At 31.2% G+C, this 26,585-nt stretch overlaps 1 protein-coding gene across 2 annotated transcripts; it reads left to right on the forward strand.

Moving 5' to 3' along the window:
• Positions 1 to 22,467: 22,467 nt before the first annotated feature.
• On the forward strand, positions 22,468 to 26,146 carry LOC129310083 (bHLH transcription factor RHL1-like). 2 transcript variants are annotated; one of them, XM_054951921.1, is made up of 7 exons: positions 22,468 to 23,150; positions 23,247 to 23,348; positions 23,456 to 23,578; positions 23,946 to 24,011; positions 24,297 to 24,362; positions 24,517 to 24,585; positions 25,375 to 26,146. In XM_054951921.1, exons 1-7 carry the CDS (start codon positions 22,614 to 22,616, stop codon positions 25,786 to 25,788), a joined length of 1,377 nt encoding a protein of 458 aa, XP_054807896.1. In that variant the 5' UTR covers positions 22,468 to 22,613; the 3' UTR covers positions 25,789 to 26,146. The 2 variants fall into 2 exon arrangements, with proteins under 2 accessions (XP_054807896.1, XP_054807897.1); XM_054951922.1 differs by having other exon boundaries at positions 25,378 to 26,146.
• The last annotated feature ends 439 nt before the right edge of the window (positions 26,147 to 26,585 follow it).

Here is a 26,585-nt window from a genome sequence, read left to right on the forward strand (position 1 = left end):
AGAAGTATCACAAGATACGAAGAACATAATTTGGAATGATATTTTGGTATGAAATTTTTTTTATTTTTTCCTATTGTTTTAGTCATATTATATACTATTATCTCACTTCATAATTATTACACATTATAGCTTACTTATGATATCCCTCCTATCGATAAGATAAAGAATTATCGACTTTAACAAGTATGTAATCAATGGAAAGATTTCAAGTAATCACTTTTTAGGGAATACACTTGAGGAATAAAGAAAAATAGCAATCCATGTTTGGAATATAATTTTATTGATGAAGAACTTGAAAAGAATTTGTGAGGTCATAAGATGATTCTAAATTTTAGGTACATTTTGATAGAATTAATTATTGACTTAGTTTATTTTTGTTTAGTCTACATTTGACTTGCTTTATTTTGATTTAATTATCGAAATTAAGTGCTACAAACAAAGAGAGATAGTCTAAAAATAAATATCAACATTAGTTGTCTCAGGGGGATATAGGAAGTTAGACCAAAAGCTTAGGAAAGTTTATTTGAAGCAATTGGAGGAAGCTACAAGATCTAACCCCAGCATTTTAGTTCATCCCCTAGCTCCTCCAACTTATCAAAGAAAATTAAAAGATGCGAGCATCAAGAAAGGCCAATATATCAGAGGTTCCTAAAATTGCTCAAAGGATTGTAAGTAATTATACCAAATGAATTAAATAAAATTTTAGATTTTGTGTCTTTTAAGATTTCATTAATTGTATATTGTAGAGTTCACTTGAGGAACAAGCTCCCCAAGGTTCATTTCAAAGTAGTAGAAGAATGGACATCTTGGCAACAATAATTGGAATGCCAGATTGTCCTCGTCATGTTAGGGGGTAGGAAAAGGAGCTGGCCTCAAGGAGTACTTTGGACCAGTACCATAAGGCTCATTAGGAGTTATATCTAGAGCTGAGCTGGATGAGCTTCTGGCAAAGGTAAGGGAAGAATTTTCTCAAAAATATGAGTAGGATCATTTGTCACTTCTTGAGCAGCTTCTTTAAGAGGTTAGATCCATGATCACCAATAGGGAAATGCGCATGGAACTGGGCAGTAGGAACCTTAGATTTTCAATTACTTTAATTTAGTTTAATATTCAATTTTGTCTATTTTTTTATTTTGTTTCATTTTTTTACTTATTCCTCCAGACTTCTTTCATGCTTTAAAGCACCACAGATAGCTATAATCCAATAGAGATGGCAGCGCATGCCTCTAGTCTCTCAATAGAAGATGAACTAGCTTATTTTCTTTATTTGGGAAAACCTAAGAAGCAAATTTGTTAGTTCAGCACAAGTATACATGCTCGTAGAGACAATCTATAACATGAATATTCTAGACAACTAAGTTAAGATGACGGTTGAGTTTGTTCTTAAAGCAAACATAAAGGTGTCATTCCCCACTGATGAGGTTGGAAAATTAGTCGAAGCACTAGGACAATTCATTTTATGGCCTAAAAGACTTATTGACATGGAGATGACAATTTCAATGGAAAAAAATTTCTTCATTAATCTTTGATTTATTGTTTTAATTACTTATATAATTTTGATTCATTTAATGTTTTATTAGGATTTTGGTGATAATGAGGACTACTCTTGTTTGCCATAATGATATAAATTTTTCAAAGCAATGACAAAGCTTATCAATTTGATAATGTCTAAAAGAATTGTGGTTATAGAGAAGTCATTCTTTTGCAATGGACAACAAAGACATATTGGAATTATAACTGATAAAGGAGCTGGACATCTCATGGGTTATGCTATCTATCTTGTAATTTTATTATCTATATTCTATCTCATTTTTATTTATTTTAATTTATATGTAATAATTTTTATATCCTTTTATTAATAGGTTTCTTAATAATCTCTGCACTGGACCCTAAAAAGATCGATTTGAATTTTCGTGTCCAACTTCTTTAACACTGGCTCACAACGATATCAGTGCTGCGATGAGAAACACATGCAAAAATATTTCAGAAATAAAATTGTCATTTTATCTAGCCCCAATTTTTAAAGGGTGAGATATATATATATATATATATATTCAGTTTGGTAATATTTTTTATATTTTCATGCACTAATTACAATTTTTATATGTTGTATTTACCATTAGTCCCTTTGTGTTGTGTGCCTATATTTACATGAAATCTATTAATTTTGTTCCATAAGCAAGCAACCGGGTGATGAAACTAAAGATGTATTCAACACGTAAGTTAATATTATGTTTATAAATATTAGATATTTAGATATTTATATTGTTTTAATATTTTATGTTTTATTTAAATTTCATGATAGAGTATTGAAGATATATTATATGACAGGAGACAAGCGTCATCCACCAAAAAATGTATCTAAAAAAGATCCCTCACCACCTTAGGTCTTTCCAAACATAAGTAATTTGAATTCAATATTTTTTTATCCATAATCACTTACAAAAAAATATGTTTTTGTTTTGTACAAAAAATATGTTTTTGTTTATACTTAGCATTTAATTTTTAAATTTTAGTGCCATTACCAAATAAGGAGTATAAAGTGCGGATAAATTATATTATTTGTTATATATACGAGATTATTCAATCCAAAACTAATTAAAATTTACATATGATAAATTACATTGTTATTTGTTTTAATAATACTAGTTTTGCAAGGCTTTAGAATTTTGATATCTAATGTACAATGGTGAAAATCTATAGCTTTTTGACAATGAGTATCTCTATACTAGTGAAGACACAAGTAAGATTCAAAATAATTTGACAAGTTATCTTCTTCAACAGTTATTTACATAGTGATTTCATAGTATGCTCATTAAGTTAGGATTTTAGCTATAGTAATAGGAAAGTTAGAGGGATATAAACATTAGTGTATTGAGGTAGTTTATTGGAATTTACACTACTATAAAAATAGGCTTTGGTGGCGTTTGAAATTTTAATCTTGTGATGTTTAATAAATGCTATAAATTTTAAAGCTATAATAGATATCTCGTGGCGCTTCATTAATTAATGAAACACCACGAGACTGACGTTGGAAGACCACGAGCGAGCTGAGAGTTTAAAGCTGAGAGCGAGTTCGGACAAACACCACCTACACGAGCTGGAAGAGGACAACACGAGCTGGAAACCATGAGCTGGGAAAGCTGAAGGTAGTGTGAAGGAGCTAGGAGCTGGGCAAGTTAGAGCTAGCAGTACCTAAACGACACAGTGAAGAAAAAGAAGAAAAACACAGTATAAGAAAGTGAGCGACGGTCAATTTTTTTAGAACAATAAGATAAAGTTGGACACTTTTCAGAACCAATAACCACCTTTTCCCATGTTCCTATTGCATATTCTCAACACACTGACACAAGCTGCTCATTACGCAACCTATACAGCAACACGCACTACACTATATTTTAATTTTGTTAGAGAGGTGGCGTTTTTAAATGGAATAAACGCCACCTCTCTCCATTAAAAAAATTATATCCAAATACTTATATTAGTTAAAAATATACATAATTAATAATAGTTATTATGTTTTTAATTTAATAATAATTATTCAACACAATATTAGATATACCTACAAATATTAATTTACAATTATAAATATTTAGTTAATAATAGATATATGTATACACTTAAAGTACTAATAAAGTACTTATAAAAATATTAATATAGTTATTGCTATTAATGATTACCTATATTGCTTAATAATTATAATCAAACAAATACTAAATAATAGTAAAAATAATAATTAAATATTTAATTAATATTTATTTACTAATATTTAGTATATTATTTTTTTAATAATTGATGTAGAGAAGTGGCGTTTGTAAGAACAAATGCCACCTCTCTGACTAAAAATTAAAAATAATTTGCTATGATATTTATTAACAATAAGTAAATATTTAGTTAATAATAAATACATGTATACAATTAAAGTGTTAATAAAATAATTAAAAAAATTAATATAATTATTACTATTAATAATTAGTTATATCACTTAATAATTATAATAAATTAAATACTAAATATTAGTAAAAATAATAATTAAATATTGAATTAATCTTTATTTATTAATATTTATTATACTATTTTTTTAATAAATAATGTATAGAGGTGACGTTTGCCTGTTGTATAAACGTCACCTCTTTTCTAAACATAAAAAAAAGATTTATAATATTTAATAATAATAAATAAAAAATAATTAGTTAATAAATAAGAGAGGTGGCATTTAAAAGGCCTACAAACGCCACCTCTCTCCTCAAATATAGAAAATATTAAAATTAATTTCTAATATTATATAATAAATAATCTAAGTATATTATAAAAATATTAAGAGTAAAAATATTTTTTTTAATAATTTAAGGAGAGAGGTGGTGTCTTATTTTCAAACAAACGCTAACTATCTCAATAATGATAAATAAAATATTATGTATCTATTAAATAAAAATAAAAAATCATAACTCAATAAAATTAATTTATTATTATGTAATAAAATGATTAATATCTGAATTTGTATAATTTAAGAATATATGTAGATTAATAGTGATAATTATTATATATTTTATTTAGCAATTTTTTTTAAGATTGGTGGCGTTTGAAGTTTGTAAAAACACCATCTATATTATTTTAAATTATTAAAAATTATACATACAGATTATTTATACTTATTGTGTATTTATAATAAAATAATTATATAATATTACAAAGAAAAATAATTATTTATAACAAAGTAGAGAAGTGACGTTTAAATACTAAAATGCCACCTAATCTTTTATCAACATAAAGCTATAACATTTCATTTTAAAAATGCCACCTCTGTAAATTTACTATAATTATAAAATAAAAAAATAATTTGAAATCTGTGGCATTTGATGAAACAAACGCAACTTTTTTTCTTTGGATTTGAGATTGATAACATTTCAATTTTTATTGCTACGAAATGCATGCTATTAAATATCATTTCTGTAGTAGTGTTAGCTACAAATATTGACACTTGAATATATGACAATAGTTTTATTGTTCCATTGGTATGTTTAATTTGGTATCTTTTGTTGTAATGATATGTTGCTATTTGTAGGACATTGACTGTATGAATGGCCGTTGTTGTAGGATACATTTGTAGGTTCTATTTTAGTTGTAAAACAAATGCAAAATATATATTTAAAAAAATAGTAAAAATCACATTTCATTTCAGCTATTTGAGAAACTACGTCACCACTATCCAAAGGAGGATGTGATTTCCCATAAATCATGTCCCCGTTTGTTGAGGCCACATAATTCTTAAAAAACCACATCCCTGCTAATTAAAGGAGGACGTGGTTTCCCAACCATACAAGACGTATGCTTGGGAAACCATATCACCATGTGAGAGAGGGTGGCATGGTTTCTTTAGAAATCATGTCACCTTTTTCTAAAAAGGGACATGGTATCTTTTTCACGTCACAAATTTAAGTGATGTGGATAAGTCAATTTTTTAAATTGCTTAGTATGATGCTTCATTCAATTATAGCATGAAAAGGATTAAAAATGTCATGTGAACAAATTAATTTGTAACAGTGAATATTCATCATTTTGAAGTATCAATGTAATGAATTAGCCAATTAGCATAGAAGTATTAGCTTCTTTAAAAACAGGCTTCCTTCGTCCCTAATCCCTATTTAGTTATCCTAATTTTAAGCTTTATTTTATTTCTAAATACATGTCATGTTTCAAATTTTAAAGAATAGTTATTATTTATTTTAAAAATTAAAGTAACGGGGCATTAAATGGAGTAAAACTAGAAAAAAAAAATAATCCTGACATTATACTCTCTCTCTCTCTCTCTTTTAATATAAGCAAATTTTATCCAACTGGCATAGTTTAAAAAAGTTAATTAATTATAATAATTATATCTAAAATTAAAATTTTTGGACTAAAATATTCTTGTAATGAATACTTTTTTCACTAATTTATTGAAGTACACTATATTATTGGGGCAATTTGAAAAATCATAATAAATATTTTTTATAAATTTGTATTTCTGCTCATAAAAAACTTTTTTTTTACCAAAGCTTATAAAAACAATGAAACATATGATATATTTTTCTTATAATAAAAAACTATAAAATATAAAAAAATTTCCTGAATTTTGAGATAGATGCATAGAATCCTCTCACTTTAAAAGTTTAAAATAACCTCCCTAATGTTTTATTTTTTTACCACAGACTAACCTATTGTTATATTTTAGTTATCTTACCAACAGAAGTTGCTATGTTATATTTAAAAACAAACACACAAAAGCTTATTATGTGGCATCCAATGTATATTAATAATAGCTTTATAAAAATTTTATTTATTTTTTTGTTATTATTAGTTTACATTAGATATAACATGAGCAGCTATATGTTTTTTTTTAATATGACATTGCAACTTTTTGTTACTAAGGTAAATAAAAAAAATAATAGTAGGGGAATGTGTACTCTATAGTAAAAAAAATAAAGGTTAGGAAAGTTAATTTTAAAATTTCAAAAGTGAAGGATTCTATATAACTACCTCAAAGTTTATAAGAATCTTATATATTTTAGCCTCATAGAAAATGGAGAGAATACATAAATTTTGCTATAATTTCTCCTTGGTTTATGTGTTTCTCCCCATAAGAATAAGTAGAGAGAGAAGGTCATCCATATGAGGAAAGTCCAATTTAAAAGGACAATGATGAGGCTATAAAAATTAATTAATTCTTTAAGGCATGAGAAATATAGAAAGATATTAAAGTCTTCTTGTGGGGGAGAGCAATCTAGTGTGTTGAAGATAGGGGCTTATCAAGTCAATATTAAGAGATTCAACTCTTTTGAATATGATGATTGTATTCCTAATGCTTTAAAAGGGAAAAGAATTGAGCATCAAACATAACAAGTTAAAAGAAAATTTGATGATTCTCCCTTATACATCACTCTAATTTCTATTAAAAGGGTTAAGGAAGCTGCTTCAGCAAACCTTCCTAAGGAGCCATGAAGGTGCTAAGTTGGAGTAGTTGTGGATTAAGAAAAACCATAGCAGTTCAAAGACTTAAGCAGCTTTTAAAGGATCATGAACTTGACTTTGTTTATCTCTCAAAAACAAAAACTGACCTTTTAGCTGCTAGTAGCTAGAACTTCTTCTTCTTTGTTCTTTGTTCTTTGTTCTTTTGATTTAATAACTATGATGGCACTAGAGCTATCAACTTTGGTGGTAGTACGGTGATTGCATGGACTGATCATCTTGATGTTAGTGTTCAAGAATGTACCCAAAATTTTTGTCATCACCTATTGTAAAAGTTGTATCAAATGTTGATGATATACACTTTGGAACTAGATTGAATAAACTATTAGTATATTTGACTACAACTAATAAGCCTTGGCTAATTCTGGGTAAATTCAATTATTTTTTTTTCTATATTGGATAAAGTTAGCAGTAATCCTTCAACTAGTAGAATGGCTTCCTTCAGATCATGTATTGATATTTCGGGGTTAATCAATATTCACCAACATGGGCTGAAATTCACATGGTCTAATTAGAGAAAAGGATATGCAAATGTTAGAGAAAAACTATATCTTGCTTTCTATAAGGTTACGTTTGGATGGGTGTATTTGGGTTAAGAATTTAGATTTGAAATCTCACATTTGAAATTTATAGATTTTAAATTCTTTATTTTGATGATATAAAAAAAATTTAAATTATAATATTAAAATCATTTATTTAGATTTTAAGTATAATTTTAAATTTTAAATTTTATGTTTAAATTTAAAAGCAACTCAAAAAAGGTCGGCATTCTAGTTCTAATCAAAGTTGGTGGTCCAGATGGTTGATTTCCACTAGGATCGGACTGTCGACGCCTACTAAGATCAAACGATAAACTTCCATTAGGACTGTACAATTGGCAACAACTGGGAAAAAATGAATGACTTCCATTGAGACCAAACTGTTGGCACTAATTGGGGACTAGTCGCCTACACCAACTGGGATAGGATTGCCAGTGTACCGAGACTAGAGTGCAGGTGACCATTAGGACTAGATGGCTGACTTCCATTGATCGCCAATACCAAACAAGACCAGAGTGTAAGTGCCAATCGAGATAGGACCATTTGCATTGATTGGGATAGGACTATTGGCATTAATCAAAACAAGATCACTAGGGCCGACCAGTATTGGATAGGTTTACTGTTCGATCCCAATTATCTCCTATACTCTAGTCCTGATTGGCGATAGGGTCTTATCTCGGCTGGCCCCAGTAGTCCAGTCCTAGTCTAGGTCACCATTTCAGTCCTGGGGAAAGTTATTGGTCTAGGTCACGATAGGATCCAGCCACCTGATCCTGATCACAAGCGACTGCCTGGTCCTTGTCACACCCTAAAAATAGAGGATGACTGACAAAGGATGTGATCCATCACGCATCCTTTAAGCCTCGGATTGGGTAATCTTTTCATAACTAAAAGATAATTATATTTTAGTTTGAATTAGAACATACGTAAACATTTTTTGTAGCAATAAAAGTCTCATTATTTTTTTATAAAAATTTTGACAGAATTTTCTCTATAAATAAGATCTCCCGAAAATTCTACAAGATAATTTTTCAACCAAAAATATCAAGTCAATCAGGAGTAGAGCTCCTTCCAGCCGACAGATAAAATATATAACCACATAAATAACCTGACCACAGACTATGTGGAGCACCTAACAATAAGTTTACAAAATAAAATTTCATAATTAAAACTTTACGTCAAGAGAAATTTTAATCCCCAGCTCCTTCGCTTCTAATCAATCACAAACTCCTCAATGGTCAATGGGTGATTCAGCATCAACTACACTATTTGAGACCAAAAATTTATTCTTCCAGTGAATAACGTCCCAATAATAAATAATTAAACATGAGTAAAAGAAAAATTAAAAACATAATGATCTCTATGAAGATTTAAATAAATTTAGAATAAAAGGATTCTGTGTAATTTTCAATAACATCATAATTCATTAAAGTATCTTATCAAATGTCATTATCATTTAACTTTAATAAAGCAAATAATTGCAATAAATAATTGTAAACATGTCATTAATCAAAGCCAATGAGAATAGATCCATAAAAATTTAAAAACTCATAAATATAGGGATTTATCAGAACAAGTAACAAATGTGGACAAGCAGTCCATGAGGATAAATTACCAAACGCGGCTTATATCACAAAAACAAACATTGACACACAGTCCACAAGGATAAGTAACTAGAAGCAGCTAAAGCCATAAAACAGATGTAGACACATAGTTCACGAGAGTAGTTAACCAGACGTGGTCAAAGCCATAGAACAAACGCAAGTACAAGACCCACAAATAACAGACGTGGAACAAAGCTCACGAAATTCAAACTAGCTAGTAATTAACCATGGTGTGCCAAGAGCTAACGAAAATATCGTTAGCAACCAGTGTTCTATATGTAGTCCCCTTTTTAAATCCACTTTTAGACATGCAAGAAAATCATCACTTTTAAAATATCATTTTTCTTTTTAAAATCTAACTCATATGAAACATATAAAAGTATCAATATTTCTAAATATAAAAAATCACAATTGATATCTCATAAATTGTTCACAAATTTTTATAATTGGCTTTATCAAATAAAGCACTACTAGAATTTAAGAAAGAATTTTCATCAATATAAAAAGTATAAGTCATGACTTCAAGAAGCAAAGCAATTTAATTAACAAAAGTAGTTAAAGCAAGAGAAATTTATAAATATCCATAAATTATTAAAACAATCTTTTAATAAGGAAAATTTTTTGATATATATTGATTGGGACGTTATCCACTTACCTGTGGTGTTCCCAAATTTTCAATGATTTTTCCCCTTTTAGTTCCTATCAAAATCTTCTTCTTCTTCCAAACCTCCTATAAAAATATAAAATAATGCAATTTAATTAAATTCCTATAATTATAAAGATTTCTTTCTAGTTCTAATTTGATTCCAAGATTAAATCATAAGACAACACTACACTTTATAAATTAATAACCATAAAAGTTTCAAGAATTCACTTAATCTCTCAATAACATAAATAAATTTCTTTACAATATTTGATTTAAATTCACAAATGAGCAACACCCAAGCCAATTTATATTTCTTGCGAGATCCAACAAAATTATAGAAAAATACCCACTCAAATGTCTCCTTTTACCATGTCCAAGTTAAATTCACAAGATCATAGCATCTTAACCGATTATGTCTTCTAAGGAATTTAATGAGATTTTTGTAAATGCACAATCAAACAACTCCCTCTCACAAGCATTTTAACAAAAGTCTTATAGGCACTAACCTCCAAATTTCATGTCCAATTTTTTTTATTTTTTAACATCATGTAATTCAAACAAAATTAATTTAACTCTATGCTCTAAACCTATATAAGCGCACGCGCGTATAGATATCATTACCAAACTTTAAGATAAATTCCCAACTCAAATTTGAATCTTCTCCTACTTTCATCAGCACAAGCAGCAGTAGAGCGAGCATAAAATTTTCTATAATTTTAGTCATCAACTTACTCTCTCTCTCTCTCTCGCACAGGCTATTAAGAAGTAACACTCAATAATTCTCACCTTAATCACCAATAATTATAGAGGACAAAGAGAACAAGAGGTGCTGCCAACCGAAGAAAGAGAGAAGACAAATTTACAGCTTAAATCCATGGCAAAAAGAAAGGAAAAAGGAGATGGTTTAAATGGCTGCACAAAGGAAAGGGAAAATCGAACAGAGCTCACAAAAGAGAAAATAAATTGAATCAACAGCAGCGGATCAAGCTCATGATGGTAGAACCAGTAGCTCCTGAGCTTTACACAGTTGTTACGAAGCTCCCCTTCTGCTAGTGACCACCAAGAATTAGAGGGAAAAGATGAAGTGCAAGGGAAAGATGAAGAAATGGTTGAATCAGCTCTTCTCTCTCCTCACAAATCTGGAAAAATTGAGTTAGAGGAGGAAATATATTCAGATTTGAAGAAGGGCAATTCGGTAATTTTACAAAGTAGAGAGGAAAAAAATCTCCCTTTGGGCTTCATCAGATTCAAACTTGAGACCTATTAGAAGGATACTTGCATGGCTACCACTATATCAGCTTCACTTCTTGTCACACTTGTCCCATGAATTAATATAATTACCATTAAAACACAATATTACATAAAATTAATTTTTTTAATTAATGGGTTATTACAGTCCTGGTCAGCACCGATGCTCTTGTCTTGGTCAGCACTAATGATCTTGTCTTGGTCAATACCGGCGATCTAGTCCTGGTAGCAATCAGCCATATGATTGCAGTCATTACCTATACTCCAGCCTTAGTTAGGGCTAACAGTCTGGTCTCAGTGAAAGTCAGACTTCTAGTCCTTGTCTTTACTTGCATTCTGGTCTAGGTCATCGCTTGCTGTCCTGTCTCAGTAGAAGTTAGTCTTTTGATCCCAATTGATGCTGGTGGTTCGGCCCCAATAGAAGTCTACCATCTAATCCTATGATTACAAAGAGATTGAGATACAATTTGAAATAATAAGGATTTTGAAAGGATTTCAAATTACAAATAAATTGAAGTAGAACTTGAATTTAGATTTGGGTTAAATTCAAATCTATATATTTTTAAATTACCCAAACAATGAAGTTGGCTCAAATCTAAATACCTATACATTCAAACATAGCATAATTTTCTTTGGTTACAATCTTTCCCTTTCGCTCATGCATATGTTCTATGAATAGCACCACATCATATCATTCTTTGCTTATCATTTCAACTTCTACAATGCCTATCAAATAGGTTAGATTGTTGTGTTTTGAGTCACTTTGGTATGACTTTAAAGAGTTTAAAGAGAGTTCCTAAAAAAATCAATTTGATGGATCTCCAACTTTCCAAGTCTCAAAGCTCCAGAACACTCTCACTTCTCTTCACCATTGTGTTCTGTAAGCGATCTTTAAACAAGAATTAAGCTTTTAAAAAAGGAGGTCTTTAACATATCTTCTTGCATTAACTTTGAGAGTTTTGAAGAGAAAATTTCAAATTTTCTTGACAAAAACCATCTTTTGGAATTTCTCTATGCCTGTGAGTACAGTTTTTGGAAGCAGAAGGTAAGAACTAAATGAAATGTGAAGGGAGAAAGAAACACCAAATTCTACCATTCAGTGTTCAACAAGCAAAAAATAAAGAATTTTGTCAGTTATATTAAGAGGATGTGATTATGAAATTTAACGAGTTATTTTAATATTGCCTCGGATGATTATGACTTATTGTCATGATTCAATGAGATACTAGGTTCTTCTTAAAGCCCACATGTAAGCTGTATTGTTGCATATGCATGACATGCATTAGTGATGGGTTTTGCAGATAAGCTATTGATGTTATTGTATGTATGATTTAGCGATCATGTGGTTTGCCTCCACTTTGCACACAGTGGTTAGACTTATGCAGGGCCCCATTCCTTAATACTTACTTAGCCAAGTTTGTAAAGAGAGAATGTGAGATAATGACACCTCCTGGTAAGGTTCTTTAAGGAGGGGAGCCATAATTTGGGACTTAAGCTTTGTACCTTTGGCCAGGTATATCTCAAGCTTCGAAAAGGTATGATAAAATCTTGAGTTACTAAAACGTTAGTGTTCATTTATCTCTTTAACATTTTAGATAAGCCTAGCAAAGCAAAAGGAAAGCATTTAAAAGCTTGAGGTTTAGATTAAGTAAGCCTTACATCTCATTTTACTTTGTAGAATAATTATTTGCCTATTTACGGCTCATTTCTCATTTGCAGTAGGGTGATAATTGAGAAGAAAGAGGATGAATTGGAGGCCACTAGCTCCGTCAAGGAGTTGTAGGAGGTGCCATTGGCAAGGAAACGATCCAGTACGGAACAACTGATGATCCAGTTCAAAGCTGCAATAATGGACTTTTTTGAAGTCATTTCTCCCACTCCTTCCCTCTCTCTTCTTAGGCAAAGAAGGCGAAGAAAAGGAATTTGGGAGGGAAAACTGACCATCTATAGATCACAAGAAAGATGCTTTGTCAGAATTTAATAGCTGGGTAAAATTGTTTTCTTTTAAACACTTCTAAAACAATATTATTCCTTTTAACACTAAATACTCTTTAAAAAAAACTTTTAAAATATTTTTACCCCTAAACCCTTAATTAAATATGAGAAATATTACAATACTTATATTATTTCGATCTGTACAGAGATCTGTAAAATGGACACGTATTCAAACTTTTACATGCATGTTGAGAATCAACTATTGGTGGAGAATTATGAAACTAATTAAATCCAACACTGAAGATCATTGACTATAATTGTTAGGTTTTCTTTCTGTGAAGTTTCCTAGCATTTTGTGAATGTGTGTAATCTTAGCATCCCTGTCAATCCGTTGACGGATCAAGAATTGAGTTCTTTTTCTCATCGTGGGAGGGGAATTTTGAGAAAAATTGTTATGTTATTAAAAATATTAATATATTAGGGCTTTACATTTTATTAATTATATCATAAAATTTACCAATAAATAAATGTATACCCAAAACTCCATTAAGAAGAACACCGAACCTAATGCCACATTACTCTGTTTCCAGGCCACAGAGCTTATGGGAAAGGAACGTATTCGGTGATCATTATATCTTAACCGTGCAAATTTAATATAGATGGTTAGCATTTAAATTTTTTTATTATTTTATTTTATTTTTACTTTATATTTATCAAAATAAACTGAGTAAAATACTCTGACCTCCCTTTTATTTTACCTTAATTAAAGATACATCTCTTTTATTTTTAAAACCTATACAAACCTCATGTTGTATAAAGAGTTACAAGACATAATTATCTCTTCTATTTTTAAGATTTTATTTCTGTCTACACAAATGTTAGTTTAAAGTTAAGTCTCATATGTTGGACACAAATATCCCCATTTAAATATAAATATTGTTTAAAAATCTTTCAAATTACCCAAAAATTTATTTATATTTTAAATCTTTTTAATTATGTAAATGTAATAATTTAGTAATTTCAAAAAGAATTAAATATATAAATTGACTTAACTAATATTCAAACTTACAGTTACAAAATTTATGAAATAATAATTTAATATAAAAAATTATTTGATATAATTTATGTTTATTTTTCTTTAAATTTCCATAATTTTAATAAAAAAATTTAAATTATTTATTTAAATAACGACATACTTGTTTATTTAAAATTGGAGGAAAGAGTAGACAATTGATCATAAAAGCAGATTAATAATTTTAAAATTTTTAAAATAATTACAAATAAAAATTAAGTATTTTTGAAACTGTAACAGAATATTCTTAATAGTGTTAAAAATTAGATTAAAGTGTAGAGTCTAAAAATAGATAAAAGGTCTTTGTAATTTTAGAAAAACAGAATAGAAGTCATTGTACAATTCATCACTAATCTGGACTGTTTATATTTAATCTAAACAATTCAGATTTAATACTAATATTTTTTATAATTTGTATAAAGGATAAAAGAGAAAATTAACTTCTAAACTATAAGTCCAGAAACATTTAGGATTTTAAACTCATTTTGTGTAAAGTTTCATTTTAAATTTTGAAAATGCAATCTGAACTTTATTGTTAATAAAAGTTAGACCATTAATTGATAAGAAATTAATGGAAAATGACTTTAAAAATTATAAAAAATTACAAAAAATTACAAAAAATTATAATAAATAACTCAAAAATTATAGAAAATGACTTAAAAATTACAAAAAATAATCAAATGAAAACCTTATTGGTTTTTTTTTAATTACAAAATTGTGAAAATTGGGAGTTTATGAGGCTTGTTAATGCAAAGTGCACACTAAAGTAAAGATTAATTTCATTTTATTAAAAAAATTTAAATATTCAAGTCAAACCTATTCAAGTTCAAACTTTTTTGAGCTTGAAGAGAAAAAAAAAATTCTAAACTCATAAACTGGCCTGTCCTAAAAAATTTTAGGCTCTGTTCGAACTAAATTATAAGATTTAACTCAAATTATCAATTTTACTTTAAGCTTTTCAAGTCTTAATGAAGTGGGTGTGTGAGAGAGGGAGGGAGGATTTTGTCAAATATCAAAGACCTATAGAATCAAAACTTCAAAACTAACAAAGTTACTGAAAGAATGCCCTGAGCTACACATGTTTGGACTAAGCTTATTAATAAGAGTTTCAAATCTAACATTTAATTTCTTTTTACTCTCTTTGCAATTGGATTCTATAGAATGGATAGTTAAATAAAAATTATGTAGGGAAAAAAGTATTGAGAGAAATTTTGGGAATGATGCATATATAAAAACATCAAAATTAATGAGACATACATATATAACATTATTACTCTAATGAATCTTATTATTTATAACAAAAAAAAAAAACTGGATAACGTCGGCCGACTTTACGTGCGAGACCAAGTGGCCAACAACTTGTGTTTGTCTCCTTTGGCAACCCAAAAAAAAAAAAAAGGCTTGTGTTTGTTGAATGTTGAGCGAGAATTTGTTAGACCACGCGCTTTTCTAGTTCGTGGCGTGCCGCTCAACCAATGGTTTGCTTCATTTTCGCAATTCTACATTTTTTTCGTCCAAAAAAAATCTTCATTTTAAAATATATTTTAGAACAAACAACTATTAGTTCCTAGAGCTTATAACGTGTTTTGAAATAGGTTTTTTTTCATTTTTTTTTTCTGTTTCATGTCCTTCTAGTTTATCTTATGTGTAATTAGTCCCTTTATTTTTTTTAATATATTCAAAAAAAATGATAAGGTAACGCTGATAATGTTAAATATGTTGACATGTGACTGATTTACTTAACATTTATGCTAAAGTGGAATTATATTTCAACAGATTAAAACTTGAAATATGAAATAAAACAAAGTAGACAACATTATTAATTTTGCTGAAGCATAATTTCATTCAACACAGATTAATAGCATGAGTCATAAGTCAATATATTTAACATTATTAGTAGCATCACATTATTCTTTTGGATTATTTAAAAGTACAAAGGCTAACGTTACATACAAGATATACTAAAAGAACATAGAGTAACATATATATATATATATATATATATATAGGGCCCTACACTAAAACAAGTTAAAATTCCGAGACTCACAATTATGTTTTCCTTATTTTTTTTTTTATATGGATAATGATCTAAGTGAATTGACTCTTCGTGGTTCATCAAGGACAAGGCATGTATTTAGATTCAAATAACGCTTACAGAAGTATTTATGAATCACCCATCAATAAAAGGTTCATTTGTTTTAGCTTATTTCAAGAAAAAATATCTTTTTAAAATTTATTTTATGGGTTTTTATTATGTTTGTTTAAAATTTTAAAAATAATTAGAATCCAAAAAATTAGATTTTTAATCATTTTAAGAAGCTACTTTAAGTAGCTTTTGAAAATAATCTAATGCAATAAATGAGAGTATTTTAAAAAGATAGGATATATAAAGATATTATAAAATTTTAAAAATAATATAATAATAAATTAATTTTATAAATAAAATAAATAAAATCAAGGAAGATTATAAATAATTGTGTTTTAGTGAATGTTATTAAATCAGACCGGACATTGAACCGGTCAAGGCACTGGTTTACAGTTTAAAGGTCGGACCGGGGTCGAACCTGGGTCAGACCATTTGTAATTAAATTAATATATTTTAAATATTATAAATTAAAAATTATAGGAAATATGATAAACTAAAGAAAACTAACTACTAATAAAGTGATAATTTCATCATACTTCAAAGTTCAAAGGCATACTTCAAAGTCATTCATGGCCATGCACAACACAACATCATAGTCTAACATTCTCGTACAATCCAATGGTCCAAATTCAACTAAAAAACTACAACATTCAATTGCCATATAAATCTTTTAAATTAAACTCTCCAAAATCATGTTGGAGATCACAAACATCTCCTTCAACTCTTATAGCATTTGATGAATCCAAAATAAGAGATTGTAGAACATTGACATCTTCAATAACACCTAGACATATATTTGGCAAAAAAAATAGTTAGCATTGACATATAAATAATGAATGAATAAACTATAAATCAAAAAAAGCTTTAATGTAAAAAGAAGAGTAGCAACCTTCATTTTACCTTAATTCAGGACCGGATCCAGAGGGACATGCATTTCCACCAAGAAAATCTTCATTTTGAATTTCCTCAATAGTGAAATCAGGATTTGGAGTTGGAACTTCTTCAGCTATCCAATACTCAAGCTTATCAATTGATTCATAATTAATAGGATCATAGCTCACCTTCTTCAATTTTGACCTTATACATATATATAAAAAATCACAATCAAATCCCTAATCATTCAATTATTGAAGCCAAAGAGAGTTATTTAAAATTTGAGTAATGACTAATGATCACCTGTTTAGCAAATGCAAGTTGTAGTTAACAAACACAAGATCATTCAATCTTTCATATTCTAGCCTATTTCTTTTTTTTGGTATGAATTCTTTCAAATAGGCTCCAATTTCTTTCACATGAGAAGAAGAAGTTTGTCCCAAAATGCGAATTGCAAACTTTTATAATATTGGAGCACTACCCCCAAAACATTGCCACCAGACATCTACATCAAATTCAAATAAATTAATAGTAGTTAATATTTAAAATTTAATAAAAGAAAAAAAAGAGGAAGAAGCTAACCAGGTTGTATTTCATTTGCTACTTTATGAGCTTCTTCTAGGCTAAAAGAGCCTTGGCGCTTTCGATACATTTGCATCTCAGAAATCATGTCAGAATACTTATAGGTAGACTTGTATATTGAAAAATAGTCCAACATTGATTTGTCACTCTACTCTTCTCAATAAATCCTTGATCATACAAGAATGCAGGATTTAAAAAGTAAGCTGCTGCATGTAAATCACACTTCAAATGCTTATCCCACTGAGCTTGAATTATGCTTGTGTAAGGCTTGTATTGTTCCTTCTATGTACGAAAGAAATTTTTGATTGAATTCTTTGCTCTCTACATACCTTCATAAACATAACACAAAGATGGTTTGTCATCAGCATCTACAATTTTTAGTAGCTTGATAAGAGGACCCACAAGACATACAATTTGATGGCAATCATCCCAAAACTTCTTGTACAACATAATGTCACCAACTAGTTGCCCAGCTTTAGTCATTAATAGTTTATTATCATGGAAGTGTTTATCTAAGACCAAGGCTTGCAAGTCATGCTTGTGCTCATGCAAACTCTTCAATGTAATGAAGGTAGTAGCAAACTTGGTCACTCTTGGGCGCACAATTTCTGTCTAGCCATCTCTTCTCCTAAGCCATGAAAGAAAAGCCACATGATTGTACACAAAAATAGTAATTTTTTATGCCTTTGTTACAAGGTCAGCTACATGGGCCATGCTTGCAATGTCCTTCAAAATAAGATTCAAATAGTAAGTAGCACAAGGTGACCAATAAATATGATTATATTTTTCACGAATCAACCTTCCAGTAGCTAATAATTGGCTACATTATCAGTCACAACATGCACTATATTTGTAGGACCGACCCACTCAATAACTTCACAAAACAAAAAAAACAAATTCTTGGCATCCTTGACTATATGTGAAGCATCAACAAACTTTACAAAAACCAAGCTAACAGGAGAATAAACTAAAAAATTTATTAATGTCCATTGCCTTTTGTCAGTCCAACCATCAGCCATGAGTGTGCAGCCACTTTCTTTCCTAGTGGCTTGATGGCTTTCGATAGCTTGCTTACTTGGCTTTGGATCTGGAGCAATTACTTCACATTCTGAGTTATCAACAAACTCTTCAGGCATGACTGGATCATTAAGCTTCCTCTTATTTGCCAATGACACTCCTTTTAAAGATTGAACCATTCTATGGCAAACATCATGTGAAAACTTCTTGCAAGAAATTATATTTTCTGAAACATTTGCAAGATGCTGCTTCATCCTAGTGATCCCACCTCCTCTAAATGATGAGGAGCAATGAAGGCAAGTATACACACAGGTTCTCCCCTCTTTTTTAAAAGCAAAATGCTCCCATGCAGGATCACTTTTCCCCGAAGAGAAGGTGTAGATGATACTTGAACCCCAAAGGCATCATTACTATTTGAACCAACATCAATTTGTAGGGTACTATTACTATTTGGAGTCGAGCCAGAGGGAGTGTTAACGACAAGAGTAGGATCAGGATCATTAACTTGCACATTGGGCTCGGTAGCAAGAGTGGGAGGTTCCAAATCCATAAAAAACAACTAAGCTTAATCAAAATTATTAAATCAACAATCAGTAATCAGTAATCAATACCAGATGTCCAAATTCACAATCAATTATTTTTTAAACTATCATTTGATTGAGCTTCAAGAATAGGAGCTCTAACCTGTTAATGAAGATTGAAGATGGCAGAAGAGGCTGGAAATGGACTTGACTGGATTGGAAAATGTCAAAATCAAGGTCAGCCGAGACTGGAGAACGAGCCAAAGTCTAACAAAAATGCGATGAACAGAGGAGAGGGAGGAACGCGAACAAGATGACCAGGTGAGAGCTCACGAGGTTCATTGGACTAGTTCTGTGGGAGCTCGCTGGACTGGTTTTGTGACAGCTCACCGAATCTTGTTCTACGGAAGCTCGCCAGATAGATTCAATAGATCGGTTAATAGGGTTCCACAGCAGCTTGCGTTCAAGCTTCGAATTTCTTCTCAGACTGGAGTACTCTGGAGGGTTCCACGGCAGCTTGCGTTAAAGCTTTGAATTTCTTCTCGGACTGGATGACGGCTAAGAGAACTCGAGGGAGAAGAAGACAATCGAACGATTTTAGTTTAAAATTAGGTTCTAAGCTTCTAGCGTTCTAAGGACAAAACGGTGTCGTTTTGTGAAACTAGGAAGGAGAAAAAAATAATACTAGACCGCCTGAATTGTCGGTTCTCCCTATTCAATCCGGTTCAAAGTCGGTTCAGGTGGTTCTTGTCTGGTTCTCCCTCCCCCCGATTCTGCATGATCTTCGAACCAAATACCGAGCCGGTTCCCGATTGAACCGGTCGAATCGGCTGGTCCGGTCCGATTTTAATAACCTTAGTTTTAGTTAGTGTACTGGATTTTTATCAATGTAATAAATAGCTTAAAAGTCTCCATGGAGAATTTTACATTAAGGTTTTCGATTAACAAATTTATAAAATTTTACTCATATTTTTTAATGATATATAACAAGGTTGTCAAACTCATGAGTCTAAGTAAACTTATGACAGGTATGTAAACTCGAAACGTAAATTCAAATCATAAACTCATCCTCTATTAATAAAAAGCCTTTAAAAGTAGATGATTAAATAATTAAAATATAAAATATGATCATAATTTAATTTAGATATATTTATTGAAATTAAATCTATCTACATTAATATATTATTACACTTAACACATAAATTTTCAAATAGGGCAACTTATTTTTGGTATTTTTTGTATTCTTTTTTATTAATATTAGTTTTTTTTGTTTTTTTTTATTGAACCAGGTCCTACCATTTATATGAACTAAGTTTTACAATTATCTTACTCAACGAGTTTATGAGTAAATTGGCATAATGTTATAAGTTTAAAACATAAAAACAGTGAACTGAAAAAGTTAACTTGTAAGTTTAACTAAATTTTATTCAGTCTAAGTTTATGAACGGGTTAACATAATTTTGTAAATTAAAAACACAATAATGATAAATTTGAAAAGTCAACTCGAGAATTTGATAATAATGATATACAATGCTATAAAATAATATTCATGTCTTCCTTAAGATATGAAATGATTAATGTATAATTTTTTTAAAACGATATTATTTCATTTTTACTTTATTTTCTCTTAAAATATGCAATCTTCATTTCAAAAGTTAAACTTATATATTGCATAAGTTACTTAATTATCTAATTACATAGTAATAGTACATTAAAAAAAAAGATATTTTTCATGACTCAAAAATAACGGGTTGTAACTTGTTATGATTATATAAACCAACTTTTGGGAGAATATGTTTCGCATGGAGCTTGAGGATACCAACCTCATTATTAATTATGAATAATTTATAAATAATGTGACTTCCTACATATAAAGACATAGTAGATTACATCTTATCTTTTATCGTTGGGATTAGTTTATTTATTTAGCATTATCAATTAATCTAATTAAATTGGATTTATATAAGAATGTTTTCAAATAAGTTCCACTCTAAAAATTATTTTTTAAAAAAGTAGAGCGTATAATTTAAATCTTAAAAATTTTATTATTTTCATTTTGCCATTTTAATTGGGAACGGATTTTGTTTTCAATCCCTTGCCGTTATTGATAATTCAGTTTCATTGCATTAAATCATTGCAACTTTATTTTTATTTCCTTTTTACTATTGTGAGAAAGAAATATCATGATTAGATGATAAAGTCAAGGATTGACCCCATTAAAAGATATTGATATTTAATTTTTATCCAGAAATATACTTGATTTATGCTAAGCTCGGTTTCATATGTAAAAATTAAGTTAGCAATAATTAGACACAAATTATACCTTTCTAGGTAGAATCAAGTTAATGTCTTCTTTAAGAAATCATAATTTACTCTTTTGATATTGAGATCTGATAGGAGAAGGAAAAGAATGCAGAATTTTTCAAAATAAAGTAATTCATCAATGTTAATTAAACTCAGTTACACATTAATTAAAGCCGTAATGATTTGTCACAACTCACAAGTTAAAAAAGTGATACTTTTTTTTTGGGTAGGGAAAAGTTATAATTTCATTTACCCAGAAAACAATAAACAACAAAAAAGAGAGACGAGGCAATTTTATTTTGAAAGAAATTATAATATGTTGCTAATATATTTGAGAGGAAAAATGCGAAAATTTCAGCTAGTAGAAAAAAATCATTAAATTGAATCCACACCAAACATTTAATTATGCATTTCTTGTATCTTCTTGTTTTTTTACTACATAGAAATTATTCCTACAAACAATAAAATATTTTCTGACCCCTGGCGAAGGTACAGGTATCAATAGTATTGAGTCCACCAGAAAATGTAATCTGTGGTAAATTTAAATTTAAATTTTTATTATGAGAAATATTAATTTAATATTTGATGATATTTTAAATATAATTGTATATAAACAAATACTTGTGTGCAACAACAAAAATAATAATAGTAGAGGTTGAGCATGACTTTTGAGTTCAGTGTAGTTTGATATAAAAAATAAAATTTAATTAACAGATGTTGGTTTTAATCAAAGGAACTATAATCGTAGGTCTTAAATTTAAATTGAATAATGCTTGAACTTAAAATAGTCAAATAGCTATATAATAATTTCATTAAGAAAAATTAATTATTATTCTAATATATAGTAATATAGTTGGATAAATTATTAAAATTAAGCTACTATAAACTAGCATAATAATTTGATCACTGAAAGTTTATTATTATTATAAATATATTTAAAAAAACAATAAATAGTGAGGCAGAATACTTTCATCTCCTCAAAGGCTCGAACCCCAAAAACCCAAGACGCTGCTTCTCATTCTCTTCCATTTTCTCTGAACCTTCTCTGCCACACTGCGTTCTGCTTTCTAACCCTGAACTCTTCTCGCTCTTCCTTCTTCCTCCTCCTGACTCTGATTATGCAGCCTTGTAGCAAAGAAATGCAAGGAATAAACTCTCTCGTGAACTCTTCTCAGATTTCTCTCTCCGACCTCCACCAGATCCAAAATTCTCAGATGAATCCTCCTCCTCACCTTACGAACCCTTCTTCCTCATCTCACTTCGACTCTTCTTCTTCCCACGACGATTTTCTTGACCAAATGCTCTCCAACCTTCCCTCTTCCCCCTGGCCGGACCTGAACCCCAAGCCCTTCTGGGACGACATGCCTCCGCCGTCCCATGCCGCCGATAATGTTGCGTTTCAGTATGATGACCAAACCAGCTTGGCTTCCAAGTTCCGAAACCACCAGATCAGTAGCGACGGTAGCAACCACTGTACCAAGTCGTCGACGGCGGCGCTTATGCTTCAGGCTCAACAGCAGTTTCTGATGTCCCGAGGCGTCGCCGGACCTGGAGACTCGGGCCTCCTTCCGATGCCGTTATCGTTGGGCGGCGGAGACGTTGACCGCTCCCGAAACGACGTCATGGATGGGTCGTCGTTCAAATCTCCCAATCCGGTGAGACCAGTGGTTTCAAACGCGTCAGGTACATGGACGGATTAGTTTAACATAGTGCACTTTTCACTGAATTTTGTGTAAGTTGTTCTTATATAGGGAGGTGAGAGTTCAGTTCAAGCCCTGTATAACAGATTCGCCGGTTCTCTGCATGGCGGCGGCCAAGTTTCGAATCAGACTCAGCATTTTCCTCATCCACAGGTTTTTTCGAATCATGTCGTTTCATTGAAATTGGCTATGATATTGTATTTTCCGTTTCATTTCTCGGTTCAATCCTTGAATTAATGAGATAACCGAATCATGGCCAGAATCTCGGCGGTTCAGGCACCGCAACGAACCAAGCTCCGGCGAGCAGTACTCCGGCACAACCGAGACAAAGAGTTAGGGCTAGGAGAGGTCAAGCCACGGACCCACACAGCATCGCCGAGAGGGTACTGTTTCTCTGACTTTTTTTGTGGCTTCATTAAACGTGTTTGGCTGCCTGTCCAAAAAAACGGAACCAATAATTTCAGGTGTCATTTTCCGTATCGCACAACTTTTTTACAACGTCCAAGGACGACGAAGACTATTTTTGGTGTCGCCAGGAGAGCAAAGAATATTTTTCTTTTTTCCCTCTCACAAAGTCTTCTTTTAAAAATAAAACCCTAAGAAAGTGACCGAATCGCTTTGCTTTCCCTTTCTTCCGTTGTTCTGGGCAACCAAACAGGAAAAAAAAAAAAAAGCATCAAGGTTTGACGCGGTTTCTGCTTCTGTTTCTGTTTCTTACTTCGTCCTGTTCGGGAATAATGTATGCGGCAGTTACGAAGAGAGAGAATCGCTGAGAGAATGAAGGCTTTGCAAGAACTCGTTCCCAATGCAAACAAGGTAATTAACTTATTATTATTATTATTAATTATTAATTACGTCATTTATTCAATTCGAATTTCAAAACAGAAGACAACGACCCCTGCAACAGAACCGTGATCAACGGAATGAACGAAATGTAGTCGTGGTCCCGTTTAGCCACGTACGTGGGTTGAAATTGAGGGAAAATAAAATGAAATGAAATGAATATTATTATTATGATTATTATTTAAAAAAAATTGGGATTGAAAGTGATAGTGGTTGCAATTTTAATTTCAATTATTCGTTGTGTTGGTGGAATGACAGACAGACAAGGCCTCGATGCTGGATGAGATCATCGATTATGTTAAGTTCCTACAGCTCCAAGTTAAGGTCAGAATGCTCTTATATATTTTCAATATATTAATAGTACTCTTATTTTCAAAATATTTTATATTTTACAAAAATGGGATGAGAGTACTGTACTGGGTGTGATTTTGGATTTGGGTTGATTTTTGGTTTAATGGGATTGGTTTATTTATTACAGGTATTGAGTATGAGTAGGTTGGGCGGTGCAGCTGCTGTGGCTCCCCTAGTTGCTGATATGGCCTCCGAGGTACACTATTCTATATGATCATTGAATGCTTTTTCATTTTATGTTTGACATAATTACTTGATTAATTAGAAAGCTTTAAAAGACTTGTTTTTAACTCAATCATCTGTTTTCATCACATTCCCTAACTTGCTCAAAGGCCAAAAATTGATAATCCATACGACCATACCCCAGTAATTTTGAGCTCTAAGATTTAAACTCACATAATTTGTTCCTTGAATTTATAATTAAAAAAAGAAAGAAAAATAAAAGGAAAACGCAACAAGAGACTAGAGTCCTCAAAAAAACATGTTTTTTGGATGACAGAGTCCTCAAATTTCCATAAGAAGAAACTTGGGAGAGTTGTGATGATAGTAAGGAAGGTTAAATTATTTGGGGATTGGGAAGAAGGACCTAGTGGTTAAATTATTTGGACAAAAGGACCAAGGACACTAATTCACTTGAAGGACCTTGGTCTTTTTTTCAAATAATTTAACTTCATGGTCCTTCTTCCCAGTTTCCCCAAGTAACAGAGAATAAATTTTGTCGGAGGGAGTCTTGAGAGTCTATGGCCGCACCCACCCAGTGTTACTCAACCTGACTTCTCTATTCCTCAAATTCTCAATCACCACAAAACGACAATCCCAAAAAGCAGCACGCGTGCCCACTTTCTCAGATTCCTCTCTCTCTCTCTGTTCATCACTTTCAGTCTTTCACGCCATTGCCTTTTTCTTTTCTTTCTTTAGTTTCTCTCTCTCTCTCTCTCTCTGCTCTGTTTTTGTCTTTTACTTGATGTCACCATTCTTGGATCAGCAGGTAGGCGGTGCGGGAGGGGACTGCATTCAGGCCTCATCGGGCAACGGTGGTGGGGCCGTCTCTGGGAGCTCCAACGGCAACCAAACGCCGCCAGCAACCTCCAACGACAGTATCGCCATGACGGAGCACCAGGTGGCCAAGCTCATGGAGGAAGACATGGGCTCCGCCATGCAGTACCTGCAGGGCAAGGGTCTGTGTCTCATGCCCATCTCCCTCGCCACCGCCATCTCCGCCGCCACCTGTCATTCCAGGACCCCCCTGATCAACACCTCCGGCAACAACAACCACCACCACCAGCAGAAAGGGCCGTCGTCTCCCAGCATGTCGGTATTGACCATGCAGTCGGCGACGGCGGGTAACGGTGTCACGGAGAGCTCCGTCAAGGAGGTGGCCTCCGTTTCGAAGCCGTGATGACGGCGTTAACGGAATTTGTGACTTTTCCTTTTGCCGCTAAATAAACAAAGCAGAGTAAAATGACAGGAAGAGACGAAAGATAGAAAAAAAAGATGACGTGGATTTACTTATATATATATATATATATATATGGGCCCGCCTAAAGTCTACGAAAATAAAGCGTCAGGGGAGGCCTTAGACGACGCCGTATTTGCGTAGACTTTAGCTGACGCTAACACCTTGGAAGAGAAGCTCTCCAATCCCCTCGATGTTCCTCTTGTGATCACTTTTTTGTAATATTTTTTGGTTGTACTTTTCACACTGTCATGGACTACAAGCTTTTTACTATTTAATTATTTTTGTTTTTGAGGTACTACTCGTATATTATCTGTATTAATAATAATAGTTGGCCGCAGGTATCGTGATAATAATCAATAATTAGGAAATAATGAGGGAGGGATCAGGGATGGGATCTACAATTATGGTATTGAACTTTTTACAGGGAAAGCAATGGCAGCTTTCAGTGTAGTAGTATGTTTCACGACTCTCGGTTTACTGAAGTGATTTGTTAGCATCCAGGTATTTTATTCTATTCCATTTTTAATTTTTTTTTTAAAAAAATGGGAAGCCAAGGGGCTTCAAAGTCCGAATCTAAATGCGGTGAAAAAGAAAAACACGTGTCAACTAAAAAAGTTTTTATATTTTATAAATACCTTTTTAAAATGATGAAATATTAATTCTTTAAATTTGCTTCAAACATCAATTTTGTTGCTTAGATTTAATTTTTTTTATTTTTTTTAAATTTTCATATTAGT

This window comes from Prosopis cineraria, unplaced genomic scaffold, assembly GCF_029017545.1.
Source record: "Prosopis cineraria cultivar Desert tree isolate PC_DT_omini unplaced genomic scaffold, ASM2901754v1 PC4, whole genome shotgun sequence".
NCBI classification, from domain to species: Eukaryota; Viridiplantae; Streptophyta; class Magnoliopsida; order Fabales; family Fabaceae; genus Prosopis; species Prosopis cineraria.